Raw genomic sequence first — 17,807 nt, forward strand, 5'->3', positions numbered from 1 at the left:
CCTGAAGGCCTGGGTCCCCCGCAATTACCCACCCCTGCAGGCCTGGTCACCCCCAAATGCCCTCCTCTGCTGGCCATCTTGTGGCAGCCATCTTGTGTCCACATGGGGGCAGCCATCTTTGACCACATGGGGGCGGCCATCTTGTGTGTTGGAGTGATGGTCAATTTGCATGTCACTCTTTTATTAGATAGGATACTATGAACAACTCTATTTCAACAAAATGGACAACCTAGATGAAATGGACAGATTCTTAGGAAAATACAAGCTCCCAAAACTCAATCAAGAAGAATAAAAAAACCTGAATAGGACAATAACTACTGAAGAAATTGAAGCATCGTTCAAAAATCTTCCAGCAAACAAAAGCCCTGGTCTGGACAGCTTTACAGGGGAGTTCTACCAAGCATTCAAAAAAGAACTAAAACCTATCCTCCTCAGACTATTCCAAAATATTCAAGAGGAAGGCACACTTCCAAGCTCTTTCTATGAAGCCAGCATTACTCTAATTCCAAAACCAGATAAAGACACCACAAAAAAAGAAAAGAGAAAGAACTATCGGCCAATATCCTTGATGAACATAGATGCTAAAATCCTCAACAAAATTCTAGCAAATCAGATTCAGCATTACATTAGGAAGATCATACACCATGACCAAGTGGAATTTATTCTGGGGATGCAACGATGGTACAATATTCGCAAATCAATAAATGTGATACATCACATAAACAAACTGAGAGACAAAAATCACATAATCATGTCAATCGATGCAGAAAAAGCATTTGACAAAATCCAACACCCTTTCTTTTTTTTTCCAATTTTTTTTATTAAGGTATTATATGTGTACATATCTTACCATTGCCCCCCCTACCCCACTCCCATATATGCCCTCACCCATCAGAGTTTTGCGCCCATTGGTTATGTTTATATGCATGCATACAAGTCCTTTGGTTGATCTCTTATCTCCCCCACCTCTCCCTAACCTTCCTGCTGTAATTTGACAGACTGTTTGATGCTCTACTGCCTCTGTATCTATCTTTTTGTTCAAGTTTATAATGTTCTTTATTATCCATAAATGAGTGAGACCATGTGGTATTTTTCTTTCATTGACTGGCTTATTTCACTCAGCATAATGTTCTCCAATTCCATCCATGTTGCTGCAAATGGTAAGAATTCCTTCTTTTTTATGGCAGCATAATATTCCATTGTGTAGATGTACCATAGCTTTCTGATCCAGTCATCTGCTGATGGGCACCTAGGCTGTTTCCAGATCTTAGCTATTGTAAATTGTGCTGCTATGAACATAGGGGTGCATATATCCTTTCTTATTGGTGTTCCCAGTTTCTTAGGATATATTCCTAGGAGTGGGATTACTGGGTCAAATGGGAGTTCCATTTTCAGTTTTTTGAGGAAACTCCATACTGTTCTCCACAGTGGCTGCACCAGTCTGCATTCCCACCAGCAGTGCACGAGGGTTCCTTTTTCTCCGCATCCTCGCCAACACTTGTCGTTTGTTGATTTGCTGATGATAGCCATTCTGACAGGTGTGAGATGGTACCGCATTGTTGTTTTGATTTGCATCTCTCGGATAATTAGTGACGTTAAGCATGTTTTCATGCAACACCCTTTCTTGATAAAAACTCTCAGCAAAGTGGGATTAGAGGGAATCACACCTCAACATAATAAAAGCCTTACATGACAAACCTACAGCCAACATCATACTCAATGGGCAAAAACTAAACTCATTTCCTCTAAGAACAGGAACATGACAGGGATGCCCACTATCACCACTCCTGTTAGCTATATTACTGGATGTGCTAGCTATAGCGATCAGATAAGAAGAAGAAATAAAAGGCATCCAAATTGGAAAAGAAGAAGTAAAACTCTCCTTGTTCGCAGATGACATGATACTATACATAGAAAACCCCAAAGACTCCATCAAAAAACTACTAGACCTAATAAATGAATTTGGCAATGTAGCAGGATACAAAATTAACACCCAGAAATCTATGGCCTTTTTATACACTAATAATGAACTCACAGAAAGAGAAACAAACAAACAAAAAAATCCCATTTACCAGTGCACCAAAAAAAAATTAAGATACCTAGGAATAAATTTAGCTACGGACGTAAAAGACCTGTACTTAAAAAACTTTAGGACATTGAAAAAAGAGATAGAGGAAGACATAAACAAAAGGAAGAATATGCCATGTTCATGGATTGGTAGAATCAACATCATTAAAATGTACATACTACCCAAAGCAATCTACAGATTCAATGCAATCCCCATTAAATGCCAACAGCATATTTCAAAGATCTAGAACAAACTCTCCAAAAATTCACCTGGAATTAAAAAAAAAGACCCTAAATAGCCACAGCAATCCTGAGAAAGAAGAACAAAGTTGGAGGGATCACAATACCAGATATCAAGCTATATTACAAAGTCACAGTTCTCAAAACTGCCTGGTACTGGCACAAGAACAGACATATAGACCAATGGAACAGAATAGAGAACCCAGAAATCAATGAGATACCATCTCACACCTGTCAGAATGGCTGTCATCCACAAATCAACAAATGACAAGTGTTGGCGAGGATGCGGAGAAAAAGGAACCCTCGTGCACTGCTGGTGGGAATGCACACTGTGCAGCCACTGTGGAAAACAGTATGAAGTTTCCTCAAAAATGGAACTCCCATTTGACCCAGTAATCCCACTCCTAGGACTATATCCCAAGAAGCCAGAAACACCAGTCAGAAAGGATATATGCACCCCTATATTCATAGCAGCACAATTTATAATAGCTAAGATTTGAAAACAGCTTAAGTGCCCATCAGCAGATGAGTGGATTAAAAAACTGTGGTACATCTATACAATGGAATATGATGATGCTATAAAAAAGAAGGAACTTTTAACATTTGCAACAACATGGATGGAACTGGAGAACATTATCTTAAGCGAAATAAGCCAGTCGGAGAAAGATAAATATCACATGATCTCACTCATATGTGGGATATAATGATCAACATAATTTGATGAACAAGAATAGATCGATCTAGAGACAAATGATAGGGGAGGGGGGCGGGTTAGAGAACAACCAAAGGACTTGTATGCATGCATATTAGCATAACCAATGGACACAGACACTGGGCCAGTGGGGGTTTGCCCGGGGTGGGAATGGCTAGGGTGGGGGGAGGGGGAGGTCAATTGGGGAAAAAGGAGACATATGTAAAACTTTACACAATAAAAGAGAAAAAAATGTAAAAAAGAAAAAAAAAAAAGAATAGCCACATCCTTCCAAAATCATTTCCTGATGCTTTTGTCAGGGATCAAGTCTTGTTCTGACCCTGAAGGTTATTCTTGGGCTTTGATCTCTTACCTGTTTTCACTATACTCATAAGCATTTGCCCATCATGTGCTGGGAACTCAGGCCTAGTTAATTGTTTTCATTAATTCTAGCCTCCTACTCTAGCTAGTTAGCCAGGTAGCTAGTGTCTAAATTTCAGGGGAAGGCAGCTGGTGACATATCTCCATAGCTCACTGCTCCCTCCAATCCAGCTCTTGATAAAAGTAGGTACCCTACCTCCGCTCCAAACTCCATGCTTGTGCAGGATTCATGGGAGGGCGGTGATGTGCTGGTCATTCCAGCAGAGGAGAAGGTCTCCTTAACTCTGTTTGATGCCTTGGTTGTTCCTCCAAACCCTAAATACACTTTCATGCTGGTTCTGCCTCCCTCCCCGCCACTCCCCCAATTTGGCCTTCTTCTATGAATTCTCCACTTCTCATACAACTGGCTGAGCAGTTTCCCTTAAGGCTAAAACACTTCTCCCTATCCTTGAAATGAAATGCAACTTGGTTCTCCTGACTGGTTCTACCTTGTACCTGTAGTATCCCTGACCCTTACCTCACCCCTTGTACAATAGCGAAGTTCTCATTCAACCCTGAGTATTCTTTCATGACCCGGGACAGGAAATCCGGGGTCTCCTGGAGACCAGTGATCTCACTACAATAACTTTCTTCCACCTACCCAAATTCCACCCACCTTTGGGAGATGCCTTTGTCCCCAACAGACTCCTAAAATGACCAGCTGGGATTAGACCAATGCAGGCTACCTCCTCCAGTGATTAACCAGCACTCCTTACTGATGTTCTCTTATTCTTCTATCACTGGTAAGTTTGAATGCAGATGAGCAGAGGGAAACTCTGGTTCAATGCAGAACTAGCTCACAGCTTATATTACTTTAGCCAGGCCAAAAGGAGAAATAACATTGACCTTAAATACAACTGTTGTAGACAGAGGTAGGGCAGCCCTGATTTCCCCAAAATTGAAACTAATGCAATTATTCAACTCTTAATGATCATAGGGACTTTCAGGGGGACAGTGTTATATGCTAATCATTACCTCTGAACTACCAACATACATTTTTAAAGTCTTCTAGGAAATGTTTTCATTGGAATGAAAGTCCTTTATAACTGTATAATTCATTTTTTCTTTTCCAAAGAAAAATAGTTTCCCATTGCCAGAGGACTATAAAGAATCTTGCCAGAGAATCTAAAGGAAAATCTCCTGACCTATTTTATTATTATTTTTAATTAAAATACATTTTTATTGATTTCAGAGAGGAAAGGAGAGGGAGAGAGAGAAACATCAATGATGAGAGAGAATCATTAATCGGCTGCCTCCTGCACTCCCCACACTGGGGATTGAGCCTGACCCGGGCATGTGCCTGACCAGGAATCGAACCATGACCTCCTGGTTCATAGGTCAGCACTCAACCACTGAGTCACGCCAGCCGAGCAACCTGACTTATTTTAGACAAGAGAAAAACAAACCCTGGTTTGTTGAAGCCACTGTTTTTCAGATTTCTACGACTAACAGATAATAGATTGAGAGAAAATGGCTATCGTCTAAAACCAAAACCCAGAAGGACTCAGAAAACAAGGTTTATACTTCTCCCCAAAAGGATCTGGAGAAATAGAATATTGTCAGAACTTTCTTCTGAGGGGAGAGCGGGGAAACTAGTCGGTGGAGAGAACGCTACAGAGAGCAGGTATGGATCTGTGAGGAAGGCCCAGGCTTGTTCCCTGAGCTGCCACCACTCAGGGAGGGAGAGGATGGTAAGACTGTGGTGCTAATTTCCTGTTGCTGCTGGAACAGATTTCCACAAGCCTAGTGGCTTAAGGCAACATAAAGATATTATCTTACAGTTCTGGAGTCTAAAAAGGGTCTCACTGGGCTAAAATTAAGGTGTTCACAGGGCTGGTTCCTTCTGGAAACTCAGGAGAATTGGTCTTCTTGCCTGTTCCAGCTTCTAGAAGCTGCCTGCATTCCTTGGCTCATGGCCCCCTTCCCTATTCAAAGGCGGCAATGGCCAGTGGAGTTGTTGTCACATTGCATCACTCTCACACTGATCCTTCCGCTTCCCTCTCCCACTTTTAAGGAGCCTTGTGATTACAGTGGGCCCACCTGTATAATTCAAACTCATTTTCCTCTCCCAAGGTCAGCTGATTAGCAACTTTAATTCCACCTGCAGCCTTAGTTTACCCTCGTGGTATAACATATCATCACAGGCTCTGGAGATTGGAATGTGGGCATCTTTGGGGAACCTTATTCGGCCTTCCACAAATGCCTATGCAGGTTTAGAGGCATGTGAGCCGTTTTTCTTCTGGTGCCTTGGAAGCTTGTTAGCCTTCTTGAATTCTTCATACCTGCATGGCAGGCAGCAGTCAAGTAGACGTGGCAGTGTAGGGTGCCTGGAGGGAGGGGCCTGAGAGCTGCCCAGTAGTTCTCAGGCCCCAGTGCCCTCTCTCATGAGAGAGCTGGCAGGCCTGGGAGGGGTGATGCAGCTGAGGAAACCACTGTGGATCCCATGTGTGGGGACCCTATGGGGATGCAATGCCTCAGAGAATGCTAGCATGGAGGCATATTAATTATTGGGGGACGAGATAAGAATGTTCTCAGAGATGTCAACAGCAGCTGCCCATATATGAGGAACCCCACCCCTTTTACACTACAAAAAAAACCCTCCTGGGAGGGGAAAGGAACAAACCTCTGAAGTCAGCCAAAACCGGTTTGGCTCAGTGGATAGAGTGTCGGCCTGCGGACTGAAAGGTCCCAGGTTCGATTCCGGTCAAGGGCATGTACCTTGGTTGCAGGCACATCCCCAGTAGGGGGTGTGCGGGAGGCAGCTGATCGATGTTTCTCTCTCATCGATGTTTCTAGCTCTCTGTCCCTCTCCCTTCCTCTCTGTAAAAAAATCAATAAAATATATTTAAAAAATACCCAAAAACCTCTGAAGTCAGACCCCCCAGAAATTTAAATTGATTCAGAAAACTGGGCACTCCCCTTCAGTGCTCACAGCCCACGGGTAAGGAGGCGGGGCAATGATTCGGGGCTGCAGTTTATTCTGGCATGGGTACACTATGAGAGGCCTACAGAGAAGGGCCCACCAGAAACCCATTGCCATGCTCTGATTCAGAAACCTTTGAAGTTACTGGGAAAAATCCCAAGTTGACTAAGATGAAGTTTCTGTCACAAGGCTGAATGGGAATTTGAGATAGAAACCAGTTTATTACAGAAAAATAATGCGAGTTCATATTTCATACCTTTGGTTTTGTGCTGAGAGCTATCCCAGCTACATGTCAATGAGGACAACGATGCCGAGTCTCCCTTTCCGACAAGGATAACGGGAGAGAGTGCTTTATTTGCAAGCACTTGGTGAAATGAAGCTCAGCGTAACCGGTGTGTGTTGTCTGTGATGAGCCCCCTTGCTCCCCTCCAGATCACTACATGATGGGTGAGCTGCACCGTGAAATCAATCTCAGGAACGATAAGTATGTGACATTTTGCATAGCTAATAGCTATTTCCACATAACTATTCTGACACATAAAAATCAAGCCATCAATCTTTCAGCTTTAAGAAAAGCAGACCGAGTGAAATGTTAAATATGAACCTTCACTCAGCTCGGTGCCTTGCTCATAGGTGTGAGCAGGGAGGGAACAGCAGGCTGGCCTGGCTAGGGGAGCAGGTGCCTCACCGGGGCTTTCCTGGGTGAAACCTTCCCTTAATCTCAGTCATGCTCCCATGTGGCACCCTCTATTGTCTTTTCGTCCAAATGAACAGCTGTCATATCAACAGGTTACTTTAAAAATCACGGAAAGGCAGCCCTTTGGAGGAAGGCGGTCAGAGGAAGGAGTTAGCAGCTATAAAGTTTGAGGCCTCACCCAGTTATAATTGCTATGTTTGGCCTTGGCTTAAGAGCAGCAACTGAGCCCTAGCCGGTTTGGCTCAGTGGATAGAACGTCAGCCTGCAGACTGAAGGGTCCCAGGTTCAATTCCAGCCAAGGGCACATGCCTGGGTTGCGGGCTTTATCCCCAGTGGGGGATGTGTAGGAGGCAGCCAATCAATGATTCTCTCTCATCATTGATGTTTCTATCTCTCTTCCCCTCTCCCTTTCTGAAATCAATAAAGATATATTTTTAAAAAGAGCTTAAAAAAAAAAAAAAGAGCAGCAATTGAGAAGAGAACAAAAGAAGAGACATGAACAGCAAATCTGACCGTGGCGATCCTAGTGCTCTGACGAATCCAACCACAGAAGCACACGGTTCTTCTTTTTTTAATGTTAAAGGGAATGTTAGTCAATTCACTGTCATATAAACTACCTGAGAGACTACGGCCAGACTGGGATGGTCTTCCATTGGTGCTGGAGATCTGGGTGCTGACACCACAGAGGCAGAGTGTGGAGCCTCTGGGCAAGTGCCTGACCTGCCTTCTTCAGCACAAGCGATATCACCAGGGCTCGCACCTGGACCTGGGCCCCGAGTTCTTGGGTTTATTATGGAGAACGTTATTGTCATCAGTGGGCTTGTTGTTAAAATCTGAATGATAAACAAGCTTGTTTTGTATTTTAAACAAGTGAAAAAATAATTACAATATTAGTAATAATAGTAACTAATATTTATTGTGTGCTTACTATGTGCTAGGCACCACGCTAAAGTACTTTACATACATTATCTCATTTTTTTTTTAATAAGAGAAAGTTTATTTAGGAAGTCACAGAGGTAGAAGAAGTGAGCCTAGAAGAAATGGGCTCAGGAAACAAGTGACAGAGGCAAAAGAAAGGCCTTTGGAGCTTAGGAGAAAGAGAGAGGCAAGGAAAACACGCCTGGGGAAGGGGGTCAGGAAAGGCATGGGTGTGCTAAAAAGAGAGGGAGAGAGAGAGAGAGGGAGAGAGAGAGAGAGACCCATACATTATCTTATTTAATCCACATAAGAGCTCTGAGGGAAAAGAATGATTATTATCCCCATTTTGGAGACAAAGAAGCTGGGGCTTAGCAAGGCCAGCGTTCCTGGTCTATGGTCACTCAACTTATAAGTGATCAACCCAGGGCTTGAACCTAGGTTTCTGTGCTTAGAGCCTGACATCTCAGCTGTATGCCATTCAACCCCTTTAACTACCCATGGGCAGGCTTCCACGGCTGGAGGGAACGTGGTATGGCATTGGGGGGATGGAGTGCCAGGCTAATGCCCTGGGAGAGCTCTCTTGAAACCACACTGTCTCACCCCAGCACCTGGTAGGGGACCAGTGACTGAGAGCTTATTCTCCACAGGCGCAAGGACACATCTGGCTTCAGGAAGCCTTTGGGGCAAGGACGGGTGCAGATGCTGGACTCCTGACCCCCTGAAAGGGCTCACATAGGGCTTAGCTTATGGGGTGGGGGAGGTGGGGTGGGCAAGGAATACGGAGCTCAGTAACACTGCCTTATATCGGCCAAACTGTGACTTTTTTCAGTTTACATTGTCCATGGACTGTTACAACAGAAGCATTTTCCTAAGGGGAAAGGTACCTAGAGCCATATTAATTTCAGATACAGCTCATCGGGTACAGCCCCCGTCCAACGATTTGAGGTGGTTCTTTATCCTCCTGGAATCTAAGCGTGGCCTCGCGCTCACATTCTGCGTGAAACCAGGTGCACTGGTGCAGCAGGAGGGCTAACCTTCTAGGTGCCACATGACAGCAGCAGCAAGTAGAAGACCACATATCTCATGGTTTCCATACGTAGGAGGGGACACATTCACCTATGGGTTTGAACGTGTAATGTTGTTCCCCTTGTTAAGGTGTTGGGCAACACTGGTGACCTTCTGCCTTTGAGACTCTTAACCCTAGTGGTGGCCAAGATGATGTCCTGCCACTCTGCACACTGTCCCTGGGCCAGGCTGTCCACAAGGCTCAGGGCGGCCCTGTCAGTGGGGGGTGGGTAGGGAGGGGGGAGGGGAGGAAAGGAAGAGGAGAGGGTGGAGGGTAAGTGAATCGTTTAAAGCCTGTTCCATCTCTGGGCTGCTGGGTCAGATAGAACAGAAGAAGAGAACAAAAGAAGAGACAAGAACGGCAAATCTGACCATGGCGACCCCAGGCTCTGATGAATCCAACCACAGAAGCACACGGCTCTTCTTTTAATTTTAAAGGGAACATCAGTCAACTCACTGCCCTATAAAAACAGTGCAGCTACGTTCGAGGCGTTTGGCATGTCTATTATCCCTCCTTCCCCAGAGGAAAAGAGTTGGGAGCAGCCCCTCATCCCCGTCGGAGGGTGTGTGGCTCCCAGGAAACCTCTGCATCCCTCCGGGCCCGGCCTCCTCCTCCCATTTTAGGAGTGCAGCCTGCTCTCCGTGACCGTGCTGCCTCCGCCGCTGATGACGAAGCTCCGGGAGTTGGACACCACCAGGGCTGGGGGCATCTCTTCGGGGTCCTCGGTCCCCGGCTGGCGGTCTCCGCCCGCAGGCGCTGGCAGGCCTGTCTCCTGGGCGGCCCGTTCCGAGTCGGGCTCCCCGCACTGCAGCGGGAGCAAGGCCTGGTGCCGGGGGAGGGTGTCGTTGCTTTGCTGGGACTCCAGGGAGTTCTGGTGCGTGGAATTCCTGTGGGCCGCCGCACTCTTCTGAGGCTCGTCAAAGCTCAGCGAGAAGGTGACGGTGCCGCTGCCGAAGATGACCTGCTTGCACCTGGGCTGCTGCTGCGGCTGCAGGGCCGAGGGCGGCGGCGGCGGCGGCGGCGGCGGCTCTTGCTGGGGCAGGGCGAGCGGCTGCTGCGGCTTCTGCCCCTCGGGCTGCGGGAAGGGGTCTTCGCTGTTGCTCTTGCTGCTGATGGAGGAGGAGGGGGTGGATCCCGTGGAGCCCCCGAGGCTGCCGGACCGCCTGCGGGAGACGTTGCTGCGGCGCAGCGTGGCCCGGGCGGCCACCTTGAAGGCGTGCGCGGCGGTGCTGCAGCGCACCTCCTCGATGGTGTTGCGGGACGGCTTGAAGAGGATGATGTAGACCTTGTTGAAGAAGATGCAGGCCAGCAGGCCGAAGCTGGCCGCCAGGATGGCGATCACCTCCACGGCCGAGACGAACTTGCCGTAGGTGCTGGCGTAGGCGGGGATGAAGGAGATCCAGACGATGAAGAAGATGAGCATGCTGAAGGTGATGAACTTGGCCTCGTTGAAGTTCTCCGGCAGCTTCCGGGACTTGAAGGCGAAGAAGAAGCAGATGGCGGCCAGCAGGCAGGTGTAGCCGATCAGGAAGCCCAGCGCCATGAGCGAGCCCTCGTGGCAGGTGATGAAGATGACCTCGTCCTCCAGCTCGTGGTTGCGGTAGCTGGAGGGCGGCGCGGTGTAGAGCCAGATCACACAGATGACGATCTGCATGAAGGTGCAGAGGAAGACCAGCAGGAACTGCAGGTTGAGCCCCCACCACTTGCGGTGGAAGCTGGTGGGGATCTTGGCCTCAAACACCAGCAGGACGCGGTTGGTTTTCACCAGGATGCAGGAGATGCAGAGCACGAAGCTGATGCCGAAGGCCGGCTGGCGCAGGCGGCAGGTCCAGTCCTGGGGCTCCCCGATGAAGAACAAGGAGCTGGAGAAGCAGCAGAGCAGCGAGAAGAGGAGGAGGTAGGAGAGCTCGCGGTTGGTGGCCTTGACGATGGGCGTGTTGCGGAACTTGATGAAGACCCCCAGCACGAAGGCCGTCAGGAAGATGCCCAGCACGGCAAAGAGGGTGAGCGCGATCCCAAAGGGCTCCGTCCAGGACAGAAACTCAATCTCCTTGGCGATGCAGGAAGTGTGGTTCTCATTGGACCAGAAGTCATCCGGGCACTTGTCGCAGGCACTTGCATCTGTAAAATGTCCCAGTGGAGAGGGAGTGACTGAGTAGCAGAGACTAAAATTGATGAGTGTGAAGGTGGTGGTGAGAGTACACAGGTTATTGGGAGTGGTCACTCTATATGGTACTTACCGATGAAAATTGTGATTTTTACATGATCAAATAATATATTGAACCCTGACATGTTTAATTCTCCACTTAATTTCATGTGCCTTTGATGATGCTATAATTTTTGGCCCTTTGTACATTGGGGGCAGGGGGTGTACATGTTTTCTTTAAGACTGTCTGCTGATGGTTTGCAGCAGAGAATGATCAGTCTTGCTGGACAGGTGGCTGCCCAGAGGTATGACATAGTCCACCAACTTCTCACAGAACGATCCAAGCTCAGCCTGACTCATTCTGGATATGTGGATGGGCTTTGTAGACATGCCAGAGAAGACATCCTCAGATCAAGGCAGAGTATCGCACACCTATGACCCGTGCCTTCCTCCAAGACTTTCCAGTGAAGGAGGCTATAGACTCATTTAATCAAGGAACGTTTAATAAGTCTCTGGCGTGTCCCTCGCAGCATGAAGTTTGGGGAAGTGAAAGGAACATGGGCTTTGCAGTCAGAGAGCTGGATGGGAATCCTGGCCCTGCTATTTACTAGCTGTATGGCCTTTGGGCCTCCGTTTTCTCATGTATGAACTGGAAGCAATAATAACCCCATTATGATGGGGAGGATGAAATGAGATAATAGCAATTATAGTTAATATTTATAGAGTGCTTCCAATATGCCCATCAAGGATTTTATTGAATAGACGTTTACTTTGAACTTACCATGTGCTTTACCAATATTAACTCATTTAATTCTCACTTTAGAGGTGAGGAAACTGAGGCACAGGAAAAACATGAGTAAGTCAGCAAGTACAGTGCCAGGCACCCAGAGGCCATCTGTCATGGCCTATTAACTCTGGAGCCTGGAACAGACAGAAGTTTGTCTATTCAGGGCCTCTGAGCTATAAGAAAAGAAAAACAATATTGGAAAGTAGTATCAAAGTAAACGAAAGATGTATAACAGGTGTGTTTGTAAGCTCTCATGGTGTTGTAAGACATCTAGCATTTCTTTTCTATCTCCCTCAGGGCCCAGCCCAGCATGATGCTCAGATACACCTTGTTAAATGAGAAACTGTGCTAAGCTTCATCTCAGCCTAGCCCTTCCAGGGACTTCACTGACCCCAGGTCCCCAAAGCTCTACACGATGCCCACAAAGGGCTGTCCCTTTACCTGTCTCATCGCTGTACTCCCCATCAGGACACTCCACGCACTCAAAGCAGCAGGTGGGCTCCCCCTCAATGATTCCCTTCCTGGTCCCTGCCAGGCAGATCCGGCTGCAATTGGAGAAAGGCACCTGGAAGATGGAGAGCACAAAAGTGAGGGGCTGCAGCTGTGGGATCAGTCTTACAGCTCCTCTGACACATACAAGGCGGAGGAGTTGGGCTCAAAGACCAGTGTGGCAGCCTCTAGGCCCTTTCCAGGCAGAGGATGGTCCAGAGACTCTACCTCATGGGGTCTATGAAGGGGAGAGATGCCTATGGACCAGTGAACATGCAAGTGCGCGCGCGCGCACACACACACACACACACACCCCACACACACACCTGTGGGATTCTAGGAAAATTAATTGTTGGGAAGACACCAGGACCAAAATCCTTCTTACATAACCCCCCTTCCATTCCCTCCAGGTCCCAGAACAAGCCATCTGTTTACTCTCCATGGAAGTAGAAGTTTGAGACAAACTAAAAGATACAAGGACATGGACCTACACACAGAGGGACAATCACAAGGGAAATGCGGAGATGAGGGGAAATTTGTTTGAAAATGAGACTGTAAAGTTTGCAGTGCATTGCAATTCTTGCAATTTTATTTTAGGCTTTGCAGGGAGATTTCTGAGATCCTCAGGGAGGCAGGCGGTACAGGCATGAAGGGGTTGAAGGTAAATGGATCAGAAAGCTATATCAGCAACTCTTAACCAAAAGAAAGCTGCGGTAGCTACATTAATTTCAGATAACATAGATTTTAGTTGACATATTTATTTCCTTAATGGGCTTTAAGTGCACAGAATTTAATTACTCATAAGCCTTGTTTCTTTCCATCATTACTTGTTCATGCTTGAGTCACTTTTAGTTAGTCATTTTGAATAACAACCACCCAAAACAAAAGCTAAGACTGAAACAAAAACACTACATCTAACTATATCCTTCCTCTGCCCCTGACTTCCACCCCCACCACATATTCATATCCTGGGTTCATCACAGGCAAGTAACACTAAATTTTCAAAGGACAGACCAACCTAATCTTATACAAACTCTACTGGAAATTAGGAAAAATAAAAATAAAAAAAGGAACACCCTGCACCTCATTTTTGTAAAGTCACTATAACCCTGAGTCCAAAACCAGACAAGAACAGTATGAAAAAGAAAAAAATAAATACAGGCCCATTTCACACATTAAGTTGTTTTCAAAAACAGACTTAAGTCAGGAATTTATGTTTGAGTAATTTATAAAGAAAGTTCTTCCAATGGAAACAGGAAGAGAATGGAGGAAGTAGAACACAGAAGGGAGGGGAGAAGCAAGGGTGTGATCTTGAGCAAAGTCCCTCAGAGGGTAGCTCCTGACTGGTCCCCAGGGGAACTCAGAACAGTCCTGATCTGAGGAGAAGGGGCTAGGGCTTTCAGACTTCCACCCCACTCACTGGTTAAGTCATTTCAGGGAAATGTAAACTCCTAGGCCCTTCTGCCTCTCTGAGCCTGTGGGCAAAGTGGGTTCTATTAGCCTGCAGGCAAGGCAGTCTTCTGAGAAAGAGCAGCAAGTTCTGGTTATTGGAAACAAAACTATACAGAAGTCTTGGAGGCACATGCGAAGTGTAAGGAATGTGAAAGGAACTGAGAAGAATACAACTATTTTCCACTTCTTGAAAATAGATGAAAAATATGAAAACAATGAACAAACTCAAAGGACATAAAAAAGAAAACACACCTTGATCATGTTAGGTTTATGCCAGGAATGCAAACAAGTTTAATATTAGAAAAATCTGTGTCATTCACTGCAATAGTAAATTAACACAGAAAAAATATGATCATCAACAGATGAAAAAAAAAAAAAAGCATTTGATGAGCCCTGGCTGCGTGGCTCAGTTAATGGGAGCATCGTCCTGTACACCAAAAGGTTGCAGGTTCGGTTCCCCGGCAGTTCACATAGTTTGTGGGTTCGATCCCTGGTCAGGCATATATGGAGACAACTGATCAATGTTTCTCTCTTTCTGTCTCTCTCTCTCCCCTTTCTCTCTCTAAATTCAATGGAAACATTTCCTCCAGTAAGGATTTAAAAAATAAAGAAGCATTTGATGAAATTCAATGAAGACTAGTGATAAAAATTTAATGAAAAAGAGCAGGAATATCTTTAACTTGCAAAAGGGTAACAAAATAATCATCCAAATAAGACAATATTTATAGCATTTTCTTTAAAACAAGGGTGCCCACTATCACAACTGTTATTAAATACTGCATTGGAGTTCCTAACTAGTAAGTAGAATAAGACAAAAAAAAAAAAAAAAGAGGCTTAAATATTGGAAAGGACTAAATAAAACTGTTATATTTGCAGATGATAAGACTGTCCAAAAGAGTCAACAATCAAATTATTTAAAATAATTGGAGAGCAGCTCCAGGCTAAAATATCACAGCCTAACAGTGTTTTTGAAAATGAAGCCCAAGTTTAATTGATTTTATAAACATTTTTATTGAATACAGTATACTGGGGTGACATTGGTTAATAAAATTATATAGGTTTCAAGTGTACAATTCTGTAACACATCACCTGTATATTATAGTGTGTGTTCACCATCCAAAGTTGTCTCTTTCCATTACTATTTATCCCCTCTTTACCCTCTTCTACCTCCTTCCACCCCATTTTCCTCTTATAGTCACCATACTCTGCACTTTTTTTCTTAATACCTTCACCTTTTTTCACTCAGCCCCCCACTTCCCCTCCCCTCTGACAGCTGTCATTATGTTCTCTGTATCTATGAGTCCATTTCTACTTTGTTTATTTTGCTATGGCCTTATAGCATAGTTTGATATTAGGTAGTGTGATTCCTCCAACTTTGTTCTTCCTCAAGATTGCTGTTGCTATCGGGATCTTTTGTGGTTCCATATTAATTTTTGGGATATTTGTTCTAGTTCTGTGAAATATGCTATTGGTATCTTGATAGAAATTGCATTGAATTTATAGATTGCTTTGGGTAGTATGGACATTTTAATGAACATGGAATATGCTTTCACTTATTTGTACCTCCTTTAGTTTCTTTCTTCAGTGTCTTATAATTTTCTGAGCACAACTTTACATCCTGGGTTAAATTCACTCCTCGGTATTTTATTTATTTATTTATTTTTGATGCAATTATAAATGGGATTTTTCTTAGTTTCCCTTTCTGAAAGTTAATTATTGGTGAATACTGGTAAAAATGCAACCAATTTCTGGATATTTATTTTGTATTCTGATACTTCATTGAATTCATTTATCAGTTCTGATAGGTTTTTTTTTTTTAATAGAATCTTTAGGGTTCTCTATATACAGTATCATGTCAACTGCAAATAGTGACAGTTTTATTTCTTCCTTTCCAATTTAAATGGCTTTTATTTCTTCTTCTTGTCTGATTGCCATGGCTGGAACTTCTAGTACTATGTTGAATACTAGTAAGAATGGTGAAAGCAGATATCCCTGTCTTGTTCCTGCTCTTAAGGGAAACACTTTTAGTTTTTGTACATTGGGTATGATGTTGGCTATGTGTTTTTTGTTTTGTTTTTAAAAAAATATATAGCTTTTATTATATTGAGGTATGTTCCCTCTATTCCCACATTACTGAGAGTTTTTAATCGTAAACTAGAGGCCTGATGCATGAAGTTCGGGCACTGGAGGGGTGTCCCTCAGCCCAGCCTGCACCCTCTCCAATCTGGGACATCCCTCTTACAATCTGGGACTGCTGGCTCCTAACCACTCACCTGCCTGCCTGCCTCTAACCACTTCTGCCTGCCAGCCTGATTGATGCCTAACTGATCCCCTGCCAACCTGATCGCCCCCAACTGCCCTCCCCTGCAGGCCTGATGGCCCCCAACTGCCCTTCCTTGCTGGCCTGCCTAGTTGCCCCCAACTGCCCTCCCCTGCTGGCCTGGTTGCCCCCAACTGCCCTCCCCTGCCGGCCTGATCTTGCCCCCAACTGCCCTCCCCTGCTGGCCTGATGGCTCTCAACTGCCCTCCCCTGCTGGCCTGGTTGCCCCTAACTGCCCTCCCCTGCAGGCCTGAGGCCCCCAACTGCCCTCCCCTGCTGGCCTGCCTAGTCGCCCCCAACTGCCCTCCCTTGCCAGCCAGGTCACCCCACCTGCCCTCTCCTGCCAGCCTGGTTGCCCCCAACTGCCCTCCCCTGCTGGCCTGATCTTGCCCCCAACTGCCCTCCCCTGCTGGCCTGATGGCTCTCAACTGCCCTCCCCTGCTGGCCATCTTGTGGCAACCATCTTGTGGTGGCCATCTTGTGACAGCATGGGGTGGCCATCTTGTGATGACGTGAGGGCATGAGGGCCACCTAGGCTTTTATTAGTATAGATAGATGGGTGCTGGATTTTATAAAATGCTTTTTCTGCATCTATGTGATTTTAATCCTTCATTTTGTTATGTGGTGTATTACATCTATTGATTTACGGATATTGTACCAATCTTTCATCCCCAGAAAAAAATCCCACCTGATCATGTTGTATGATCTTTTTAATGTATTGCTGGACCTGATTTGCTAATATTTTGTTGAGAAATTTAGCATCTATGTTCATTAGGGATATTGGCCTATAATTTTTTTCTTTGTAGTGTCTTTTTCTGGTTTTGAAATTAGGATAATGCTGGCCTTGTCTTCCCTCCTCTTGATTTTACAAAAGTATTTTTATTTATTTCAGAGAGGAAGGGAGGGGGAGAGAGAGATAGAAACACCAATGATGAGAGAGAATCATTGATTGGCTGCCTTCTATATGCCCCACACTGGGGATCAAGCCTGCAATCCGGGCATGTGCCCTGACCAGGAATCGAACCATGACCTCCTGGTTCATAGGTCAATGCTCAACCACTGAGCCACGATAGCTGGGCTCTTCTTGAATTTTTTGGAATTATTTAAGAAGGACAAATGTTAGTTTTTTTAATGTTTGGTAAAATTTACCTGTGAAGTTATCTGATCCAGGGCTCTTGTTTGCTGGGAAATTTTTGATTACTACTTCAATTTTATTAGTTGTAATTAGTCTTTCAGATTTTCTGTTTCTTCTTGATTCAGTTTTGGAAGATTGTATGTTTCTAGGAATTTATACATTTTGTTCAGATTGTCCAATTTGTTGGCATATAGTGTTTACAGTATTTTATTACAATCCTTTGTATTTCTGTGGTGTCAGTTGTTACTTCTCTTTCATTTATGATTTTACTTATTTGGGTTTTTTCTCTTTTTTTTCTTGATGAGTCTGAATAAAAGTTTGTCAATCTTATTTATCTTTTCAAAGAACCACTCTTGGTTTATTGCTCTTCTGTGTTGTTTCTTTTTAGATTCTATTTCATTTATTTCTACTCTGATCTTTATTATTTCTTTTCTTGTACTCACTTTGGGTTTTGTT

General features: G+C 45.0%; 1 protein-coding gene across 1 annotated transcript in view; it reads right to left on the bottom strand.

Annotated features, from left to right (window-relative positions):
* Positions 1-9,641: 9,641 nt before the first annotated feature.
* CASR (calcium sensing receptor) overlaps positions 9,642-17,807 on the bottom strand; it is a gene marked incomplete at both ends in the record, with an annotated part of 30,219 nt that continues 22,053 nt past the window's right edge. The window contains 2 exons of the mRNA XM_079767326.1: positions 9,642-11,143; positions 12,397-12,520. Coding sequence (XP_079623452.1) covers positions 9,642-11,143; positions 12,397-12,520 — 1,626 coding nt within the window. The remainder of the gene's footprint in view (positions 11,144-12,396; positions 12,521-17,807) is intronic.

This window comes from Cnephaeus nilssonii (genome assembly GCF_951640355.1).
Source record: "Cnephaeus nilssonii genome assembly, chromosome: 3".
In the NCBI taxonomy this organism is placed as follows: Eukaryota; Metazoa; Chordata; class Mammalia; order Chiroptera; family Vespertilionidae; genus Cnephaeus; species Cnephaeus nilssonii.